The sequence below is a fragment of the Nelumbo lutea genome, chromosome 6, assembly GCF_056320005.1.
Source record: "Nelumbo lutea isolate HS-2025 chromosome 6, American lotus-T2T, whole genome shotgun sequence".
Lineage (NCBI taxonomy): Eukaryota > Viridiplantae > Streptophyta > Magnoliopsida > Proteales > Nelumbonaceae > Nelumbo > Nelumbo lutea.
In genome coordinates, this window is record NC_142689.1 from 62,761,560 (window position 1) to 62,780,760 (window position 19,201).

Below are 19,201 nucleotides of genomic sequence, written 5' to 3' on the forward strand. Positions count from 1 at the left end.
TTTTGAGGGGTATCATTGGAAAACAAAAGTTGTATGATTGCACTTTAAAAGATAAGAGATAAAGAGGAAATGCGCAACCATTTTTCTCTTAAAGTTAAAAGATTCCTTTTAAGAGATAAGAGTTAAGAAGAAACGAACATGCCCTTATTTAGGTGTCGTTTGGTAAGTCTTCTTTAGAAGATCTTCCGGTAGACCTGACGGCCAAAAGATGATGTGAGCTTTTGCATCAAAATCTAAGCAACTTGAAGACTATATGGTTAAGGTGTGTCCTTTTGCACAAATACGAGTTGAAAAAAAAGACGAAAGTCTCAATTTGGAGCTTCCCGAAAATAATATGAAACAGGATTCCTGCATCTGTTCAAGGTTGTGGCTTTTTGTAACTAAATCTTTTCCCAACCAAATGGAAAAATACCAAAATACAGGTTGTCAGACTTCTAAAAAGCCGATAGCTCGTGCAAAAAGATGCGCCAAACAAGGCTGCATGATTTCGTAGTCAAAGGTGAAAAAAGACAGGTTGTTTGAAAACTATAGGCTAGTTTGAAGAATTTTTCATAGTATGTATTTATATGATTCTTTTTTAAAATTTTTGTAAGGTTAGACTTTTTTAAATTATTATCATCATAATTTCTGTGATGTTTCTACTATCTATCACCACAAATCATTCACATTTCAACTTGCCAAGCGATTTTATAGAAAATTTTTTTCATAATGTGTGTTCACGGTTAACTCTCATGGAATAAAAGCCTTTATTATTACATTTCATCATAACATATCGATGGCCCTTTATGATGGTAATTAAATAATCCAAACATTGGACATATGGCTTGAAACAATTTTGTCGTTTTATCTCCTAATAAGCAAATAATGCCCATTGGATATGAAGTTAGGCGAGTGTTGTTCATGGAACAACCATCCACCTATGCTCGTACATTGTACATGACATACACTGTATTAGAAGAACACCCTCAGGAAAACATTTTCAACCAAATAGAATTTAGGTGAAAAGTGAAAACATTGCATAATTTCCTACATGGCAGCAATAGTGCCAAACAACAAGAAAGTTGTTTTGTGGCCATTTCTAATGAGGTGTTGAACAATTGCTTCCTCCATAAAACACCTCACTAGAAACAATCATGATACGAAACATAAACATGGTATTTGGCAATAGAGCATTTCATGGTGGGCCTCAATTTATAAGTGTTTCATTTCACTTGTTTTTTAACACATACAAAAATCAAGATGCATGCTAATTGGGCATTTAAAATGATTTGACTTACATTATAACATATTTATAATGACAACTGTGTGGCATCTTAGAAAAGTAGTCAGTTTTTTCAAATTTTAATGTGTCATGTCACCAATGCAATTCAAGATCACCAAGGCGATTCAAGAAACTCTATTTTAAGAAATCCTTCCTTTCCCGAATCCCAAAGCTAATAATTACATATATATATATATATATATTGAAAAATAGGATTACTAAATGTGATTTTCTTGATGATTCTATTTAATTGTTGATGTGGAATGCATGACACATTATCAGAAATAGAATGCTTGTGAAATGCTCCAATGCCAAACACTCACTAGCTAAGTTAATTCCTTTAGTTAATAGTAATTTCCATTAAAATACATCCAATTTGGGGTATTTTAGAAATATAATCATGGGAATTTAGGGGTATTTAAGGAATTGATATGGCAATTTGAGAGTATTTTAGAAATATAATTATGAGTTGCTAGGGTTTTAGGAATTAGGGAGAAACTCGGGTGTATTTTAGAAAATTAATATTAATTACAGGGATATTTACTAATTTATCTTTGAGTTTGGGGCAGGGATGGTAATTTTCCCCGTCCATGTTGAGTACCCAACTTCCCCGACTTGATAGGTCAAGGTCAAGGATGGAGATTGCCTTAGCGGGACGGGGAGCAGATTCCCTGCCTCAACTCAATTATATATATATATATATTTTTATATTTTAAAAATGTTCATTGTTTTAAGTAAATCTATTTTCTAAATAGAACTTAATTTAAAAATCTTAGGGACTCGAGTCCCAGAACCCATCTTCATCGACGATTAGGGGTGGAAGGTCATTTTTATCCCCAATAGGGATCAGGGTTAGAGATGGGGGTTTATTTTAAAGTTGAGGTTGGGGTGGGGCCATTAGGGGTGAGCAAAAAAAAAAAAAACCAAAAAATTGAACCAATCGAAAAATGAATTGAAAAATCAGTTAATTGAACTAGTCGGTTCGGTGTTTTGAAAAGACCAAAGGTACTGGTTCGATTTTGGATAACCAATATAGAAAACCGGCGATTAATCAAACCGACCAGTATATATATTTCTATATATTTTATATATATTTATGTATATTATATATTATATATATTTAATATTTTTTATTTATTATAAATTAAAAATATGCATTATATATAAATATATATTTATAATATATGATATATTATTTATTATTTAAAATATTATATATATATATATTTATAATTTTATTATGTATTTTTATAATACATATTATAAAAATAGCAAAAAAAAAAAAAAAGACAAACCGATCCGACGATTAACCGAATCAGTCAACTAGTTAACCGATTTGTTTAAGTTCGGTTTTGGTTACTGATTTTCAAAAAACCAATAGTACTGGTTCGATTACAAAAAAAAAAAGGCCTACGGTTCAGATAATCAAACCGTGAGCACCCTTAGGGTTCATATGATCATTGCCTCGTTGCCATTCCTAATTTGGGGTGGGTTCGAGGAATTATATACAAACCCCATCCCTGCCTCGTCCCCAATATGCCTCATCTCCATTTAAGATTGTGGAAAACCCACCTCATTTGGGGTGGGGGCCCTCATTTTATGGGGAAAATTGCCATCCCTAATTTATATTGATATTATCTAAATTAATTTATCCAAATTAACATGAATTAAATTACTTGCCCACAAATTTAGTAAGTGCCTTACTTTTACTAACTAAAGTTATCTAAATGTAATTTATTAATATTTAAATCAGTTAAACTGATGTAATCAAAATTATAACTAACTTAATAAAATAATTATTCGTGAAAATAAATTACATTGAATTTAAATTCATCTATATGTAATCAAATTTAAATTTGCTTATTATAATTAAATTTTGCTTAACATAATCAAATTAAGACTAGTAACTTAAAAAGTCATTATTAGTTAAATCAAATTTAATCAAATTAATAGTATCTAAATTAATATTTACCCTGTATTCCATTTTAATTATACAATAATAGATGATAGGGTAGGTTGAGATGGTGGTGACATGGAGTTGGCAAAAGGGAAAAAAATAAAGAAGGGGAGGGGGGGGGGAATAGAAGAGCATGTAGGATTGTAGGTAGGGATGTCAACGGGTTGGGTTTGGCACGGGTTTGCCTCAACCCTAACCCGACCCTCCAGCACTCCAACCCCAAAGTCAACCTGACCCGACTTAAAAATACATGATTCTTGGACCTAATCCGATCCTATAGGGTTTAACTCAAATGTATTTTTTTATCACATTTTGAAAACCTAGAATACATTAATTTAAGTAAGGAAATTGTTTTATAGATTCTAAGGTGTTATTGCTTCATTTAAAAATATAAGAAAATTAAAATTAATATAAGAATAAATTATAAACTTTAAGCCTATAAAGTTAGAAGTAAAAAAATTGCAAGAGTACTTGGTATATATGTAGGGTATCATGACCTAACGAGAGTGGGTCAACCAAAACCCAAACTCAATTTGGGTCAAAGAATCAAAACCTTAACCCAACTCTATACTAAATATGCTTTAACCAAACCTGACCTATAGGGTTGGGTCAAGTCGGGTTTACCATTTAACCCGACCCATTCACATCCCATGGACGTTGGGATGGAAATTTTAGGTTGAGAGAGAGATTTTAGATAAATGGGAAGTGGGTGGGAATTTTAGGAAAGTGGGGATTATGAGATTGAGAAAGAGATTTTAGGTAATTGGTAAAGTGGGTGGGAATTTTAAAAAAGTGGGGATGGAGAGATTGAGGAAGAAACGTGAAGAAGAATTTTAACTCTATTAACATGGCAGCTTGAGAGAATTGGAAAAGGTATGAGACAGAGAGGCTAGAAGCACAAGGTTGGGATAAAGGAGAAAGGAGAGGACATTTAACATAACCATCTTTGTTTTAATACTAATAGATTTATCTGCTACTCATCAGGCCCAAGAGTTAGAACAATTCACCGGGCAATCATCCATTTTAGGAGGCTCTTGTTATCGTTTATGGGGGTATCAATTGGATTGGAATTGGTCCAATTCGACCTGGTCCAATATGAATCCATTACAGATGGATCAGGTCTATGCCTAGCAAAAAATTGACCCAATTCCCAAACCCAACCCAACCCAACCCGAAAAAAATAAGGTTAGGGTCTCACATTTAGCTACTTGAATGTGAAAATGACTTGACCCAACCCGACCCAACCCAAAAAAATCTGGGTTGGGTTGGGTCATGGGTCAACCTGCTGACTCGATTGTCAAGTCTAATTGTGATTATTTATGCATTGTTAGAAGTTTTCACTCTTTAATTTTTTATATTTAGTCTTTAGTTTTTATTGTTTACTCTTTAAATTGTTAAATGTTCAAGTTTTTTATTTTATATTTGGAATTTTAAGGTAAATTCTTTTAATTTTGACATTTTTCGTGTAATTTTTCTTTATTTTTTAAATTTCAATTACTTTTTGGGATGACTCGAATTGACCCATGGGTCAACCCTAACCCGAAAATTTAGGGTTAGCATCTAGCATTTGACAATCCAACCCGAAATCAATCCAAAGTACCTTGACCCAACCCAAACCGACTCTCCAACCCAATTGCCAAGTCTAATCAGGTCCAATTCAACCGGATAAATACTCTGAAACCATCTCAGACCTGTCCAATTCAATGTCTAGACTGTCAAATATATTCGAATTGGTTTTAATTTGGATTAGTTCTAATCCAAATCTGGTCCATTGACACCTGTATAACTGTACTCCTATCTTGTATCAATGGACTGGATTTTGGTTCAATCGGACCGAATCCAATAAAAGCCATTATGAATGTACCAGGTCCAATCCAATCCAATCCAATAAATAGTTTGCCCCATTAATTCTGAAATCGTCCAATTCAATAACCCGATCCATTGACACCACTAGTTTTGAATACCAAATGGATCCTCGTTTGCAATTTTATCATCACTAACCCCATTAGCTGGATCCTAGCGTAAACACCCCGCCCTATGGGCTATGGGGCCAAAGCAGCATAACACTCGCATGAGGCGAAGGCCCGAAATACTATTCGGCCCAAGCCTGCATGTCAGTGGGCCCTGCTCAAAAGGCTCTTATTAATAACCCGGATCCAAGACCCAAAAATTGAAAATAATAAACGATGGAAGTATGATTTGACACAGCGGAATTTCCCTCCCTGTGTTCGTCTGTCCGTCCCTACTCTAGGGTTTTAGAGCTGAAACAAAAATTTCTCTGGAGATTTTAACCTCTAAAGTTGTAGGGATTTCTCCCAAATCTAGTGCAGATTTCGAAATGTCTGAAGAGCGTGAAGAAGAGAATAACCACTAAAAATAAGGGTAACAGAAATGGCATTCCAGTTCTTCTCTCCCCAAATTCAGCAACAGCAAACCACACAGCTCTTCCAGCCCCAACAGCAACAGCAGCTCCAACAGACCAATCCATTCCTTCAACAGCAGCAACAACAGCAGCAACAACTTTTTCAACAGCAACAACAACAACAACAACAGCAGCAGCAGCAGCAACAGTTTTATCTCTTTACCAACGATAAAACTCCGGCCAGTTACAACACGAAGTGGGCCGATCTTCATCCCGATTCCCAAAAAGTACTTCTCCAGATCGAGTATGTCATCCCTAATTTTGTTTTATAAGAGTTCATAGTTCTTCCTTATTCTAAGAAAGAGAAAGACAACTGTGTGATTATATGATGCCCATAAACTAGGGTTAAGAGGTTTTTTCCATGAAATGGGCGTCATGGTACTGTTGGAGCTCTGTTTTTTTTTTTTTCCTGGGAAAGGTTTATGCTACCCTTCTGGATCCTTAATGGATTTCTTTGTCTGCAGGGAGCGGATACTAGAGTATAGGGGATGAAAGCCAGAGGCTAGATCAATGTAGTCGTCTTTATGATTCTTCGGTATCAAGTGATGGGTTTGAGCTTGAAGCTAGTCATATTGTACAGGTTCATTTTTAATAAATAAAAATTGTTTTGGTTTCTTCTTGGTTCACTTTAATTTGCTCTCATAAGAGTTATCTATTTTCTTACCTGAAGTGTTAGTATCTTACATTGGTTCTTTCATATCAAGCACAGAAATTTTATTCAAACTCATATGCACATAAAATATGTTATGTGAGAGAAAAGGGGGAGGGAGGGAGGGAAGGGGCGAATGTAACCATACGTTCTATAAGGAATGCAGGTAAGAGGTTAAAACGACAAGAACTGGTAATCAAATCAAAGAAAAGTGGGAAAATTAAAGTGACAGCCTTAGTCTCTAATAAGGAACTCCTTCCCCCACAGCTAGCTAGGATATCCAATTTCTTGCATATATTTATCAAATTAAATGAGAAATGACTACTTCTAGTCCTTTCTATTATTTCATGGGTTTTTTTGGAACTTGTGGAATGGTATCATAAAGATGTTCAGAGAGCCTTACAATAGAGAGAATGGAATATAAATGCAATACTTGTAACTTTAATTTCAAGATGGAGCTATGAACATTAAAGGTTTTCAAGCTAAGTAATCTGATGTTCTGATGTTAGTGTCTATAAGATTGTATCTAGAAGGATGAGGTATCCTAAAGGACTTGTAATCTTGCATATCTTTTTTCCTTATTTTTTCCAAACTATGCATTTTCATAATCTGAATGTGTTTGGCATGGATGCTTGACCCCCCTTAGAAGGTTCATGCATCAATATCACTATCCAAGAGAGGTCAAAAACTGAGATTGAGGCCCTCAAGGATTCTATTTTCAAAATCACGTGTTTTGGTTGTTGGAGTCAAAGCACGTGTTTTCCAAGTCTTTATTTTCAAAATCCTGTTCACCGCTACTAACCATTTCCAACAGACTTTTGGATCTATAGCCCCTCTGAAGATTATGAATTTTGTTTGATGTCATCTCACATAATGGTGGAGGGGAGATTGGATGCAAGCATAATTTTTGGCAATGATGGAGGGGAGATTGGTTGGAGGATATAAGTTGTGGCATTTTCTTGCACAAAGTGGTTGCTCTTGGACTTCAACCTGTGTTCTTATATTTGTTAGACTAAGATTTTGATCATTGCACCAAGAAATGGTCCCTTACTTGATTGCTTTGGTATGCTTATTTGAAAATTATGCATGCATATATGCATGATGCACAAGGAACCAGGTGAATTTGTTAATCACCTCCTCCTGTATTGTATATTGGCCTCTTAACATAAGGAGTTAACTCTTCAGTTGTTTGGAATAACTTGGGTTTTCCCCTATTCTAATTCTATGTAGAACCTCGTATTAGCCTAGTTGCTTGCCTCCTTTTGAGGAGACTGGGTAAGCTGATCTCTAGATACAGTTTAGGATAATAATGTGGTGGCTATAGGAAAGAAGAATGGAAGGATCCTAGGAACAAGTTTGAAAGCTGAGTTTCTATTTCCATAGCTATGAGGTTGAACCTTCATAGATGCCACTTGGGAATCATAGCGTGTTCAGGGCAAAGGAACATTTAGGAACAACATTGGCACAATTTTTTCAGGTCACATTGTGGAGGATACTAGATATTGGTTAAGGTGTTAAGTATTGACCCTATTATAAGTGTCTAAATGTACTGAATCCTTAATTTAATGGAACTAATAATATATGGGGATTAAATCATTTCTTTTGGTTGGTTGGGAGGAAACAACTAGAGGTCCATGAGGTTGTCACATGTGTTAAGAGTAGCAAGTTGGGTACCTGATTTGGAGAATTCACACGTAACTCCCTCCCCCCCCCTCATTAAAACAGAAACAGGGATCGCAAGTTGCACCCCTACCTAAGAGAAGGTAGGGTTTTGGCTTGAAAGGTTGATCATCTTATTCTTCTGGATCCATAGATGAGTTTGTCAAATGTTGGAGATTATTGTAGTTTTGGATTTATCACAAATACCAATATTTTAGAAAATGTTACTGAAACTGATAACTGTTAATTGAAATAAACAAAATTTTGAACAGAAACACCCATTTTGGCTATGTCACCATAGAAGAAAGTCCTTGGAATGATCATAACTTTCACTTTCTTGTTGATATCCTCCTAAATTCTTTGATAACCTCACCCTCATGTTTACAAGAGTCCCAATCCAGGGCATCTAGATCTATGTAACTTTGAACACGATTTTTTGATGTCAAACCTTTTATTCTTGTTTGTATTAAGAATTTCACCTAAAATAGATGTCTATTGAAGGATTCAATGCATAGATATGTATTTTACAGTAAAAATCTAGACTTTTGAAGAGTAGTTCCAGAAATTGATTATGCATTTTAAAATGTAATCTGTTGACCTTATTGACATATACAGGGATCACCCAAGGTATGGCTTGTCTGAAAGCTTTTATTTCTTGTTTATGAAACATTATATTTCAACCTTTTTAAATCTTATTTGAACACATTTTCAAGGAAAAAGTTGTACAATTGTTGTGCTATTGTTGGATACCATGTTCATAGATGTAGTACATGTTTTGTTCATTAGAACCACACATCAATCTTGTTTACATTTGCAGACTGCAGTAATATATGACTTATATTAGGTGCTTTTGCTCCCATATCTGCTATCCTTCTTGTACCACTTTCCTTTTGTAGTATGCTGTTTCTTGAATTATGTTATCCTGAGGCTTCATGATGACTTTGTAATTTGTTATGACCTATGGGCATATTTTATCGAGATGCTCATGCTGCCATGTTTTGGTAATACACAGGTCCTGAATATCTATTTATATCTAATCCAAATGTTGCTGGTAAACTGGTTTACATAAAATATCAAGACATCCTCCACAATGTAACCTAGCTAAGCAACAATTTTGTTTCTCTTGTTGGTAAATATAGAGTAATAGTAAAATTAGAGATCGCACTCAAAGCAATAAGATTTCTTTAAACTAAGATTCTCAGAAACTCTCCTCCATCTTCCCCCTAATAAACTCCACATGTGTGCATGTGGATTTTTTTTTTGAATGTCATAAATGACCACTGCTATCATTTTTTTTTTCTTATCAGTCTGCCTCTGCTATCATTATTGGTCCATCTTGTATATGTTACATTGTTGATGTATTCTAAGGGATTGAACTATCAATCATATGTCAGGAGCTTGGTGGAATTGGTATTGCCATGGAAAGAGAGAAGGCTTTGCTGCAAGAGCTAATGACTGTTGTGAAGACCATGATGAGAAACACAGAAGTTGCAGTTCGTTCATTCATGATGCTCCGTCCAAGGTTCCTTCATCTAAATGTGGGAGCTACTTCAAATGCTACTGCCCGATCACAGGCTCCAGGAACAACTATGGCTCCAAATGCAACTAGTCAGCCAATGTCTACCTCTGTAGTACCAGTATTTGATTTCTACAGTGGGATTCCAAAGAGACCATCTCAGTTTTCGCAGCATACAGTGGCCAGATTTGAGAAGTATCTTGGTGAGTGCGGCCAATGGATTGAAGAGTTAGAGCAGCTACTCTCAGACTCTGATGGGAACCCTAATGGAATGGACTCATCATTAGTGCAGTCTCTACCAAAAGTCATGTCCAATGTGCATGATTTTTTTGTTCATGTGGCTGCCAAGGTAACAGAAGTGCTTGTCTTTTGTATTTTGTACTTGATCCATATGTGGATTATTCTGTCTTTTCACATTGATATTGAAATGGACCCATTAAGTAGCGTGTGTGTCTGTTTTAAATAACTAAGGGCCTGTTTGGCGCATCTGTTTGTGTGGTCTTTCGGCTATTTACAAGCCAGGCAGACCGATTTTCGGTCTATTTCCGTTTGGCTTGCGGAAGATCTAGCCGCCAAAAGCTGGAGTGCCGAAAAGACGTGAAAAGCCCATTTTGGGCTGATTTCGGGAAGCTCCAAATGAAGCTTTTCGCGTCTTTCGCGTTTTATTCTCGCACGGAAAGCCATGAAAACACAGGGAAAGATGTGCGTCTGCCAAACGTGCTTCGGGCTGCTCAGATCTTCATGCAAAAGTTCATGCGTCTTTTGACTGTCAGAGCTACCAGAAGATCTTCCCAAAAAGACGCGCCAAACGGGCTCTACCTAATTAGGGCTTCTTCTTGATTGTTACTCCTGCATTGGATTGAGTAAATTCTTCGGGCCTAAAAGAAGCAGTAAGGGCAGCTTATAAACAGTTTATTGGGATAGTGTGAACTATTGAGATCTACAATAAAACCTGTGGTTGGTTGGAACAGCTACGCCAAGTTGCACTATTACTTGCTGCTTTGATGATTCTGCTGATGACTGAACTCTAAGATGATTGACTTTCATCCTCTAGAATTATGAATTAATATACCTAATGAATTTTACCTTACATATAACTAATGACTTATTAAATCTAATTGTGCTATCTATACAACCTAGAAGCTCAGTTTTTTCTTTTAGTTTTCTCCTCCTGTATTTGTTTAGGTGTGTGTGTGTGTGCTGTGCGGTGTTTGTGGGTTGGAAGGTGGATCCTAAAGTACTATACCAGAATATGTGGTATCTGGACAGTTTCTACCTCAGTACTTACATATGCTTAGAATCAACTGATCTATCTATTAAGATGTAAGAAAACTACTGCATGAATGTACTTTGCATGGCATAACTGGGAAAGGAGACTTCTTTCCTATTTTGATCCATAGCATCTTTCTATTAGTTTCTTCCTGGTGTTTGATTTGCCTCTGATCTGTTCCATTATTTTTTGCTTATTTATTGATAAAAAAATTTTATACTTGTGTATTGAATTTGACATTATGTTTCTACTAGCAAAGGCACATGTGCAAGTAAATGGTAAATATTTAAGTTGGTATTGTATATCAAATTTAACTTATATGACCTGCACCAAAACCAAGGCAAGTATCGGCTTTATAATAGTATTGACAATATTGTGCTTATTTTAAATTGGCCATTGTTGTTTTGTCTTGTATTCTGCAGGTGGAGAGCCTTCATCAGTTCATTGAGTCAATGAAAACAGCTTATCTTGCTGACCAGCGGCGCCGAGGGGATGGAAACGATCCATTTCTTGAGGCTGATAGGCGGGAAACTGCCAAACAAGAAGCTGCTGCCAAGAGGGTTCATCCAACATCACACTTGCCTTCAATTTCACAACCGTCTACTCAAGTTGCTGGTTTATTTGCAAGTTCAGCAACAGGTGGGCCATCAAGCGCCCCACAACCTTCTGTAGGAACCTCAGCTTCATCTGGGAGTGGATTCTCACTTTTTAGTACGCCATCTTCTGCACCATCTTCTGCTTCATCATCTTTGCTGTTCTCCACTCCAGTGTCTGCTCCAGTATCCTCCCTGTTTGGATCGTCGGCTGCTTCACCGCAATTTGCATCTGCATCATCTTTATTTGGATCCACCCCAGCTCCTTTGTTTGGTACTGGTGCACCATCCTTTGCTTCAACCAATCCAGCTGGAAGTTCACTCTTTTCAACACCATCTTTTGCTTCAGGCATGCTCTTTATACCTATTACATTTTTTACTTTACCATGGGACCAGGTTCTTACAGTACTGGTGTGATTCACAAACTAAAGAGGGATAATATTATGACTCCCCATCTCCAATTTAAAATGATTTAATTATGCACATATCATTGCAGCAGAAAATATCTATATTGTTCAATGATATTACATGTGGTGTGATTTAGAGCTCAAAGTTCATTCTAAAAGATTCTTAATGGTCCAGGCTTATGCCATTAGAGAAGTATGTTCTGTTGGTAATTGAAGTTGTACATTTGGTAATTATGGTTGCTGTCAGTGTGATCTTTAAATTATGGCTTCAGCATAATATTTTTCATCTCATCTGTGAGTAAATTTGCTTTGGCTTGATTTCTTAACATCCCTTTGTTCCTCTCCGAAAAGTTGCAATTATAGAGAATCTGTCCTTGCAACATGGTTTTGGAGTGGCAAAGAGACTACTTTTTCCTACCACAAAAGAATTGGTTGTAATGAATGTGGTAAATGCATCTGTTGAATAATCACCCTTGTCTGTTTCTTTCTTTGCAGAAATCTGCTAAACCAAAATCTCGCACTGCTCGCCGCTAGTTACATTCATTGAACCTTGAAAATTGGATGCAACTGAAGAAACTGATTTATTTGATAATTTGATGCTCCCCAAGAGATCTATTGAATTGCACTTCTACTTAAAGGACAGATGATTTCCAAAATCCTTAAATGACTCTTCGTCAGTTTGAGTTTCATTTCTGTTTGCGCTGCGGCATGTGCACAGTGAAGTAACAGAGTAGTTCCTCCAGTTTGATAACTGATTTTGCAACTATAGGTGCCGGCAAGACTATGTTGATGCACAACTGTAGAGTACGAGTTTGAGTAGATTACCTGGGGTATTAGAACTTGTAATGAATTTTGCATTATGCCTCAACATCAAACATGTAAAATAAGGTTTCTCTTTTTCATTAAAGCTAATTTGTTTCATACAAGTTTCTTCCCCAAAGTTTGTTGTACCAGGTGTTGCAAAAAAATTCATTGCTGAGTTTTCTGTTCTACTGACTGATACTTGAACAGCATGCCTGACAAGAAATGATCTTGTATGAGCCTTGTTTTGTACATGCATAAAACCTTGCAGTTGATCACTGATCGCATGCATCACACTTTCCAGTTTCCACCCCTTCTCCCAATTCATGCACAGTTGAGATTTAGAATAGTATATAACCTGGTGTCGTTCCAGGCTTCCAGCTGTTGCAGTTGTTTGTATTTTTGTTTTCCCAAAAGGAAAATGATGCTCGCAACTCTATTTAAATTGGTTCTGACCTAAACCTGGTCCATTGACACTTGTAATTTTATTTTCTATCAATGAATTAGATATTGAATCAATCTGATCCAATCCAATATAAATTTATTATGGATGGATCATATCCAGCAATAAATATTTTGGACCGGTCAAATTCAATGTTTTATTGGTTCATCTAATCTGTCATCCAAAACCGTTTCATTGAATAACTTCCATCTTTAGTCCTATAGTAAAATGAAATAACTTCATCTTTAGTCCCTCTTGATAATGTTTTAGTCAATCATATCTGAGTCATTGTTCATCATCGGGTGAAAAAATGATATAAGAAGGTTCTACAGTGGAAAATGAAGATGTTTATTTTATTTTCATCTTCATCCTTCTGAGTTCAAATCAGCCCCTCATAAGATTCCCCCCCAACATTCCACAGCATATTCCCGCCATGTATTGAGAACATCTCCCGATGATAATATCATTCAACTGTGGTTGATGGAATTATGATTACCGCCTTACCGGGAAGGTGAGGAAGCATTTCGTTCGGTTCCTTATTTTCTTGTCTTTCTTGTTGGGTAATTGCAGAGCGGAGGAATCTAAGCATTTTGTGCTTGTTCATGGCGCATGTCATGGAGCTTGGTCTTGGTACAAGCTCATAACCTTACTACGCTCAGCAGTGTCACAGCTCTTGACCTCGCTGCTTCTGGGGTCGATTCAAGGCGGGTCCTCGAGCTGCAATCCATCTCCGACTACTTCGAGCCTCTGCGGAGTTTCATGGCCGCTCTCCCACCAAAGGAGTGCGTTATCCTCGTCGACCATGGAGAGATTCCCCCGCAAAATCTCGGTTGCTGTGTTCGTTGCCGCTCTCATGCCGGGCCCAACCCTCAACGTCTCCACCATCACACAGGAGAACTCTCGACGACTGAGCTCTCTGGGGGATAGTCGATGCACATACGGTCAAGGGCCGGAGAACCCACCAACCACTCTGATCCTTGGTCCCAAGTACATGTCGTCCCATTTGTGTCAGCTCTCCCCACCTGAGATGAGAATTGAGAAAACCCCCGTCTGATTTTTATCAAAGTCAGTAACCAAGATGATGATTTTTATATATTGCAGGATTTGGCGCTGGCAACTCTGCCAGTAAGACCAATACGTCTGTACAGCGAAGAAGACATGTCAAGGGAGTTGGTGGTGTCGGAGGATAGATTCGGGTTTGTCACTCGAGTTTATATAATCTCTGACGAGGGCAAAGTTCTGAATGTGGATTTCCAACGGTGGATGATCAAGAATAACCCGGCGGACGGGGTGAAGGAGATCAAGGGTTCCGATCACATGGTCATGTCCTCTAAACCCCTAGAACTGTACGCCTGTCTCCAGGATATTGCTGAGAACTATGCTTAATTAGAACAATTGTTGTGTTTCAGTGTGTGGCTTTGATAACATATACGTGTGGTCATCTGCGTTGTCAATTAATCTCATTCCCCTCTTTCATGGAATCCCATCACTATGTACGCAGCTCTAGACCAGATGACAAGAAGTTATCAATTTATTGTCTGATTTATATGGGTTAATGAGCCATAATTTTTAGCATCTTATTGTGTGTTTATCATTCATTGATTATTGAATAAAAATATGGGTAAATTTGTGAAACCTCCAATTGCAATCACCTTTCTTGAACTTTATGACATAGTTTCCAGTAGATTCCCTTTGTTAAGAGTTCTCTAAAGAGGATGAAAATGTTTATAATACCCGTATATTTTGATTGAAATGTTTATTTTTCATTTTTTTTTCATATCAATCCCTAGTTCAAATCCTTCAAATCTCTTTTTTGAAAATGATTTATTTTTTAAGTTTTTCATTCATATCAATTGCTTAAAGGTAAAGCTGCACCTTTAAATTCTCTTTTTTATTCTTTATTAAGTTTGTCTTTTTTTTTTTTTTTCTGTAAAATCCAGCCTAAATAGTAATTTCATAGGTGTTTTGGAGATTTTTGTGCCTCTTGTGTTAGAGGATTTTAATAGAGGGGACCTACATGCAACTATATCAGAAACTAGTCATTTTGATTCAGACTTTTTAAACGTTTGTTTTTTAATGTTAAACAAGTTTCCTATATAGCCAAGAGAGTGGTGGGTCGGTTGATGCTTAGTCTAGGTAGTCCCATAAGCAATGCGGTTTCGAGCCCCGCTATCAGCTCCTACCACCATACTTTTGAGAAGATTTGTCAGATTGGGGATGGAAATTTGACCCATCCCCGTGGGGTCCCATCCCGATTGGGATAGGGAAGGTATTTGTCCACCCACCTTGACCGCGACCCCAACCCCGCCTAGGTAGGTTTTAAAAAAATTAATAAGTATACAAATTAGAATGTTCGGGGCGGGGTGGGACAAAGTTGGGATCCCTATTTCCTGCGAGGACGGGGATGTGGTTAGGATTTTTAGCCCTGTCAGGGTTTGATGCAGGGAATTCGAATTCAGGATTGAGTATGGAGCAGATAAAACCCGGCCCAGCCCTGTCCCATTGCCATTCCTATGTCAGATTGTTGCTGAAAAAAGTGATATACTAGAAAAAATGAAATACAGCTCCTATTCAATACCAAAACAAAAACAAGTTTCCTATATTAATTGGTTATTACTAATAATCTGAACTTATATCATTTTACCATTGGGGGTGGGGGTGGGGGGAGAGAGTCTACAACTTATAAATGTTTTGTATACTTGGAATTGGTCCATTTGATTCTCATTTTGGTGGAACATAATGCACGGTCCATTTGATTCCCCCTCCCTTGGGACTGATTTGGGTTCCTATTTGAACCAAACATGCAGATTAAATAGACCATTCCAATTCTTATTATGATGGATTTTAATGATTTTAAGGCCCCGTTCACTTTTCAGTAAGTTATTTATCTGGGTAAATGTAATTATCTAGGTAAGTTTTTCCTGAGAAACACTTACCCAGTAAGTGTATTTGCCCATGTTCTTTTATTTCCCAAGTAAAAAAAATAACTATTTTATCCATAAAAATCCATTATTAAGAGTTATTTTTGTCCTATTCAAGTGTTGAAAACTTTTCCCCAAAGTGGGAAAGTTACTTATCCACCTAGGAGATGGGTATTTCGATTCTTGGTCAATGGGAACCAAAATCCCATTGACCAACTTTCTCTCTCTCATAATCCAAAAAAAATAATGCCCCCTAAATTGAATCAAATGAACCCTAAGATCCAAATAGTAATCATTGGCTAAACCAATAATTTTTACTGAAAAAAATTGGATAAACCTCAAGAACAAAAATATAGCACCATGAACCATGGGGGTGTGTTATTTTACTACCTAACTAAACTATGAGAAGTTGCAGATGCCCTCCCAAACATTCAAATGCTAATTGGCGTTAATTGTGAGAGGAAAATGACCATTTTAACCCTGTGGTTTTGGCACGTGACAGGGCTTTGTTCTCCAACCCTGGTAGAAGGAACGGAGATATTGCCACTGCCACTGTCAACTTTCTTGATTGCCTCCCTCTTCATCTCCTCTAGTTTCTAACTTTCTATACATACAACAATAGGAGAGATGATATCATCAACTTCTGTTAGCTTTTTCTTGCTTTTGTTTCCCCTCTAACCTCTCCTTATTTTCTTTCAATTGAAGGAAGAGGAACAGCAGTAGCCATGGAAACAGTAACCAAATAAGATTTAACACATTTTTTTAATCCAATTTATCTAATTATTTGAATATTTATAAAAATTCATGGTTGGATTTTGATTGATCAAAACTCATTCCATACCATATATTAAAGTAATGATTTTAGGCCAAAGCTATTTATAGTCAGACATGTGGTTCATTTACATTCAGACACCTGTCATTCCAAAGATTTAAACAAAATGAACATGTGTCAAATTCTGATTAGTGGTAGTTCAAGAACAGATCCCACTAGACATGTGTCAAATTCTAATTAGTGGTAGTTCAAGAAAAGAGCCTACTAACATGGAGAGTGGAGCCTACCACTGAGAAGTGGGAAGCTCCCACTTTCAATCATTTCCTAAAAAAAAGGAAACTGTGTTATTAATTAATGTTAACTACTAAACTAATTAATTAATTCCAGCTATTAACCACTTCTAATTAATTAATTACAATTATTAATTACTAATAATAATTATTTTTAATTACTAATTAATTAATATTAACTACTTCTAATTAATTAATTCCAACTATTAATTACTAATAATAATTATTCACTGATAATAATTAATTACTGAAAATTATTTCTTATAATAATTACTGATAATTTATTACTCACAATATTGCTCATTATTAAGTCGAAATGATGATTAATTAATGATAATTAATAAATATTTTCATAATGGCAATTAATAATTCAGAAACAATCATTTTATATTTATATTAACTCATTAATTATTTAAAAAAATTAATGCTAATTATTTATATTATAATTATTATCAGAAATTATAATTCATACATTTATACAAAATAATTAATTATATTATTATAAGTAATTATAATTAATACTATTATTATAATTAATTCTATTATTATTCTCCAATAAATACTTCATTTAGTGAAAGTTAAATTATAAAAATTTCTATTATTCAATATTGTTAAACTTAAAGAATTATAAAAGGAAATATTATTTTATGAATTAACTAAAAATTGTATTTATAACAAATTAATTTCTTAATAAAAATAAAAATAAAAATAAAATAAAATAAAATAATAATAATAATAACAATAGTAATAATAATAATAATAATAATAATAATAATAATAATAATAATAATAATAATAATAATAATAATAATAATAATAATAATAATAATAATAATAATAATAATACTTTAATATTACTGATTTCAAAATCAATACACACATAATAATAATATATTATTAGTTAATAATAATAATATGCTTATTATTATTACTGATTTCATAATTATTAATATATTATTAATCTATTAATAATACTAATTATTATTATTATTAAAAATGTTAATAGCAAAATTTAATTACTTAAATACTCTTTGATTAACGACCTTATTTTTGAATAATTGGTTTTTTATGTTCAATAGTTTTTTTTTGCAAAAATCCAAATAATTTTTCATTTGCAATGCTAACCATTTTATTTTTCTATTGTTCAGTTTTTCAAAATATAAATTAATGATATTTACCTATTTTCATCAAATTATGTATTTATCAAGTTGTTGTCATTGATGATGACGATGATGATGAGTCAACTTTTTGAAAGAGAGGAGTACTAATAATAATTAATGACTTCTAATTAATTAATTTCAGCTATTAATTACTACTAATAATATTAACTCACTGATAATAATTAATTATTGATAATAATTTCTTATAATAATTACTACTAATACTTAATTACTGATGAGTCAACTTTATATTAACTCATATTAATTATTTTGAAAATAAATATTTAATGTTAATTATTTATATTAGAATTATTTTAAAAAATTATAATTCATACATTTATATGAAATAATTAATTATATTATTATTATTATTATTATTATCAGTCATTATAATTAATACTTATATTAATTAATATAATTATATATTAATATTATTATTATTAATTAAAATTAATTATTAGTAATAATAATGATTTCTGGTAAAATTTAATTACTGATTATAATTACATACTGATAATTAATTCCTTAATTATAACAATGATAATTATTATTTCGGAATGTTAATTAATTAATGATAATTAATAAGTATTTTAATAATGTTAATTATTAATTAGGATAAAATAATTTTATATTTATATTAATTCATATTAGTTATTTTATAAATATATAATTAGTGTTACTTATTTATATTATTATTATTATAAATAATTATAATTAATAACTTGGAAGCTTCCATCTCTGCCCGTATCTCTGCATTCTCAGTTTCAAGCCTTCTCACAGCTGCATTTGCACGGTCAACTTGGCCACTTGCCTTTCTTAGGGCATTCTCCATCTCTGAGAGCCTATTCATGGTTGTGTCCTCAAGAGCCTGCTTACCCTTCTTAAGCCGTTGAGTCTCCTCCCTCTCCATTCTTAGCATCTTAAGTTCTGTTAGATCACTGCTCAGTTTTCTAGCAGCTTGCATTGCTTTCTGGTGGGCCCACTCCTTGCGATCCTTAACTTGTCCTTCAAGCTCCCTAATCTGATGATCAATTCTCCAATAAATATTTCATTTGGTTAAAGTTAAATTATAAGCTTTCAA

The 19,201-nt window shown here is 34.5% G+C and overlaps 1 protein-coding gene and 1 pseudogene across 1 annotated transcript; both read left to right on the forward strand.

Annotated features, from left to right (window-relative positions):
• The first annotated feature begins 5,396 nt into the window (after nucleotides 1-5,396).
• On the forward strand, nucleotides 5,397-11,876 carry LOC148849219 (hydroxyproline-rich glycoprotein family protein). Its single transcript, XM_088948197.1, is given in 5 exon segments — nucleotides 5,397-5,884; nucleotides 6,105-6,126; nucleotides 6,128-6,220; nucleotides 9,343-9,813; nucleotides 11,157-11,876. Coding segments are annotated over 5 exon segments (1,449 nt in total). The 5' UTR covers nucleotides 5,397-5,609; the 3' UTR covers nucleotides 11,745-11,876.
• A 1,903-nt stretch (nucleotides 11,877-13,779) lies between these two features.
• LOC148849220 (methyl jasmonate esterase 1 pseudogene) lies at nucleotides 13,780-14,363 on the forward strand (annotated as a pseudogene).
• Nucleotides 14,364-19,201: the final 4,838 nt, after the last annotated feature.